At 41.5% G+C, this 4,935-nt stretch overlaps 1 protein-coding gene across 1 annotated transcript in view; it reads left to right on the top strand.

Moving 5' to 3' along the window:
* The first annotated feature begins 1,018 nt into the window (after window positions 1-1,018).
* myo1eb (myosin IEb) overlaps window positions 1,019-4,935 on the top strand; it is a 45,806-nt gene continuing 41,889 nt past the window's right edge. The window contains 2 exon segments of the mRNA XM_039806895.1: window positions 1,019-1,268; window positions 4,457-4,594. Of these exon segments, the coding sequence (XP_039662829.1) occupies window positions 1,266-1,268; window positions 4,457-4,594 (141 nt within the window). The 5' untranslated portion in view covers window positions 1,019-1,265.

The following is a 4,935-nucleotide window of genomic DNA, read 5'->3' as shown; positions in this document are numbered from 1 at the left end:
AAACTCCCAGCATGCACCCTGAGCTCCTCAGCAGGAAGTCAAAGGTCAAAAAGAAGATTATCCAAATGTTTGTGACATTTTGGATGAAGTATCTTTTCATGGATCGGCCTTTTATTCCAACTTAAATATATATATAAAGGTAAATATAAGCATATAAACTGGGCCGGTATTAGTTCAATTAACAAATAAATGGGTTTTATTTAAGAAGAATGGTTTCTTTTTTTTTTTAAAGACTACTTTTATTTATTTTATGGAGGTTTTATTTAATATGTCCACATTTATTAAAGAGTAAGATCGTTTTAGTTTAACATGAAACAGCCCGAAATCACCATCACCAAACTACACCAGACTCCATGTAAATAATCAGGACTTTTAGCGTGTATAGAGCCAGCATATCTCCACCAGACTCCATGTAAATAATCAGGACTTTTAGCGTGTATAGAGCCAGCATATCTCCACCAGACTCCATGTAAATAATCAGGTCTTTTAGCGTGTATAGAGCCAGCATATCTCCACCAGACTCCATGTAAATAATCAGGACTTTTAGTGTGTATAGAGCCAGCATATCTCCACCAGACTCCATGTAAATAATCAGGACTTTTAGTATGTATAGAGCCAGCATATCTCCACCAGACTCCATGTAAATAATCAGGACTTTTAGCATGTATAGAGCCAGCATATCTCCACCAGACTCCATGTAAATAATCAGGACTTTTAGCGTGTATAGAGCCAGCATATCTCCACCAGACTCCATGTAAATAATCAGGACTTTTAGCGTGTATAGAGCCAGCATATCTCCACCAGACTCCATGTAAATAATCAGGACTTTTAGCTTGTCACATGTATTTATTTTATTTTATTTTTAATTGTATTCCTGATATGAACCGAAATAAATTATTAGCCTAGTACTAAAAAATCGGACTACATTACCCAAGCGTTGCGGCTGCTCTGTGCCAGCTGCAGGACTACATTACCCAGAATTCCACAGGCAGGCGGTGAGGAGGAGGGGGCGGGGCCTAACCTGCCCACACCTGCAGAGAGTTGGGAGCGTGAAGACTGAAGGAAGGAACTCCGAGACAGAAAACTAAGTGAAGAAGAGGGAAAACATGGTCAACCCAGTCCGTCTGATTCTCTGATCCGAGCCGAGCCGAGCCGAGCCGGGATCAGAGCCAGTTTTACCTGGACCGACCTGGATCCGGATCCTCCCGAGACTCCCTGAAGATTTCTCAACATTTCCCTGAAGCAGGAAGTGAATCTCAGCAGCCATGGTGAGTTCAGTCTGACAGAAAGTAGTCAGATTACTGCACTGAGAGTACTAATACCACACCTAATGTGTAAAGCAACTAGTAACTAAAGTAAAAAGTAACTAAAGCTGGAACAGATGAATGTAGCGGAGTAACTAAAGTAACTAGTAACTAAAGCTGTAACAGATGAATGTGGAGTAACTAAAGTAACTAAAGCTGTAACAGATGAATGTAGTGGAGTAACTAAAGTAACTAGTAACTAAAGCTGGAACAGATGAATGTAGTGGAGTAACTAAAGTAACTAGTAACTAAAGCTGTAACAGATGAATGTAGCAAAATAAAAAAACAGATGAATGTAGAGGGTAACTAAAGTAACTAGTAACTAAAGCTGGAACAGATGAATGTAGTGGAGTAACTAAAGTAACTAGTAACTAAAGCTGGAACAGATGAATGTAGGGGAGTAACTAAAGTAACTAGTAACTAAAGCTGTAACAGATGAATGTAGTGGAGTAACTAAAGTAACTAGTAACTAAAGCTGTAACAGATGAATGTAGTGGAGTAACTAAAGTAACTAGTAACTAAAGCTAAAGTAACTAGTAACTAAAATAACGATGTAAAGAGATGAATGTAGCGGAGTAACTAAAGTAACTAGTAACTAAAGCTGGAACAGATGAATGTAGTGGAGTAACTAAAGTAACTAGTAACTAAAGTAACTAGTAACTAAAGCTGTAACAGATGAATGTAGGGGAGTAACTAAAGTAACTAGTAACTAAAGCTGGAACAGATGAATGTAGCGGAGTAACTAAAGTGTGTGTGTGTGTGTGTGTGTGTGTGTGTGTGTCTGTCTGTCTGTCTGTCTGTCTGTCTGTCTGTGTGTCAAAATGTTGCTGTACAATTACATTTTTCTGAAATAATTGCGAGTGACACAGGCAGGTACACAGACAGACAGGTAGACAGACAGGCAGGTAGACAGGCAGGTACACAGACAGGCAGGTAGACAGACAGGTACACAGGCTGGTACACAGACATGTTCACAGACAGGTACACAGACAGGTTCACAGACAGGCAGGTACACAGACAGACAGGCAGGTAGACAGGCAGGTAGACACGCAGGTACACAGACAGGTACACAGACAGGTACACAGACAGGCAGGTACACAGACAGACAGGTAGACAGACAGGCAGGTAGACAGGCAGGTACACAGACAGGTACACAGACAGGTACACAGACAGGCAGGTACACAGACAGACAGGTAGACAGACAGGCAGGTAGACAGGCAGGTACACAGACAGGCAGGTAGACAGACAGGTACACAGGCTGGTACAAAGACATGTTCACAGACAGGTACACAGACAGGTACACAGACAGGTACACAGGCAGGTACACAGACAGGTACACAGACAGGTACACAGGCAGGCAGGTACACAGACAGGTACACAGACATGTTCACAGACAGGTACACAGACAGGTACACAGGCAGGTACACAGCCTTTTTATTACAGCAGATATTTAGATTTTGCATTTTATTAGATTTTGCATTTATATATATATATATATATATATATATACATATACATATATATATATATATATATATATATATATATATATATACATATATATATATATATATATATATATATAACACCCCCATATACACACACACACACACACACACACATATCACACACACACACACACACACACAGACACAGACATAGACAGACACACAGCACACACACACAGACACACAGACACACAGACACTAGGCCTGTGACATAATCGTGGTATCTTAGTGTAATTGATTTGATTGGCTAATAGCCCAGGTGTCAGGGTGTGTGATAGTAACGAGGCGATGGTTGCTTCATGGCTGTGTATTTGGGTTATTCTCCGGGTCACATGACACACATATGGATCCTGGGATTCATTCACAACTTTAATGTCTTTAAAAAAGTGATAAATAAACCAATACTTTTCAATTTGACTGAAAGAGACAATTACCGTATGTTGTTAATCCCAATTATTTCTGAGACAATTAATTGTACAGCAACATTTGGAATTGTTACAGCTCTAACACAAACACACACACACACACACACAGAACACACACACACACACACACACACAGACACACACACACACACACACAGACACACACACAGACACACACACACACACAAAGCGCTGCATGTCGGGGCGATGCTGATCCTTTAACAAGATCCTACAGGACAGAAGGAATGCTGGGAATTCTTAGGAGGGAGAGACCCGACCAATCAGCTGATAAAACAGACACACACACACACACACACACACACACACACACACACACACACACACACACACACAGCCCCGAAATCTCCATCACCAAACTCCACCAGACTCCATGTAAATAATCAGGACTTTTAGCGTGTATAGAGCCAGCATATCTCCACCAGACTCCATGTAAATAATCAGGACTTTTAGCGTGTATAGAGCCAGCATATCTCCACCAGACTCCATGTAAATAATCAGGACTTTTAGCGTGTATAGAGCCAGCATATCTCCACCAGACTCCATGTAAATAATCAGGACTTTTAGCGTGTATAGAGCCAGCATATCTCCACCAGACTCCATGTAAATAATCAGGACTTTTTTAGCGTGTATAGAGCCAGCATATCTCCACCAGACTCCATGTAAATAATCAGGACTTTTAGCGTGTATAGAGCCAGCATATCTCCACCAGACTCCATGTAAATAATCAGGACTTTTAGCATGTATAGAGCCAGCATATCTCCACCAGACTCCATGTAAATAATCAGGACTTTTAGCGTGTATAGAGCCAGCATATCTCCACATGTAAATGGGTGAATTAAGGGTTTATTTCAACCAAACCAGAGTGGTGATTGTTGAACAGTGGAAAGATGAACCAAGACGGCTTTTGATAGTTGTATTTAGTTTCTGTCCACTTTGAATGAAGTGTGTTTTTACGATGATAAAAGTCCTGATTAATTACATGGAGTCTGTGCTGGCTCTAAGCCTTAAAAGTCTTGATTATTTACATGGAGTCTGATGAATTCTACACACACACACACACACACACACACACACACACACACACACACACACACACACACACACACACACACACACACACTTAACAAGGTAACAAGGTTACATTTCACAGCCCGGGGTGTGTGTTAACCTTGCTGTGTGTTATGTCCCGCCCCTTTAGGGTAGCAAGGAGCGATACCATTGGGTGGCTCAGAACGTGAAGGTGAGCGGCGTGGACGACATGGTGCTGCTGTCCAAGATCAACGAGGACGCCATCACCGACAACCTGAAGAAGAGATACATGGACGACTACATCTTCGTATCCTTCAGCCTGTGTGTGTGTGTGTCTGTCTGTGTGTGTGTGTGTGTGTGTCTCTGTGTGTGTGTCTGTTTGTCTGTGTGTTTGTCTGTGAGTGTGTGTGTGTGTGTGTGTGTGTGTGTGTGTGTGTGTGTGTGTGTGTGTGTGTGTGTGTGTGTGTGTGTGTGTGTGTGTGTGTGTGTGTGTTTCTCTGTGCGTGTGTATACGCATCTGCTGTTTGCTTCATTTGGCAAAAGATTTCCAACTTTTGTCAAAGATTTTCAGAGTTTTTAATATGGTTCTGGTGGTTCTGGTTCTGGTGGTTCTGGTTCTGGTGGTTCTGGTTCTTGTTGTGTTCCTTG

Source organism: Perca fluviatilis, chromosome 7 (genome assembly GCF_010015445.1).
Source record: "Perca fluviatilis chromosome 7, GENO_Pfluv_1.0, whole genome shotgun sequence".
Taxonomy (NCBI): domain Eukaryota; kingdom Metazoa; phylum Chordata; class Actinopteri; order Perciformes; family Percidae; genus Perca; species Perca fluviatilis.
The sequence above is the reverse complement of the archived record's forward strand: the minus strand, read 5'-3'. Positions and strand labels throughout refer to the sequence as shown.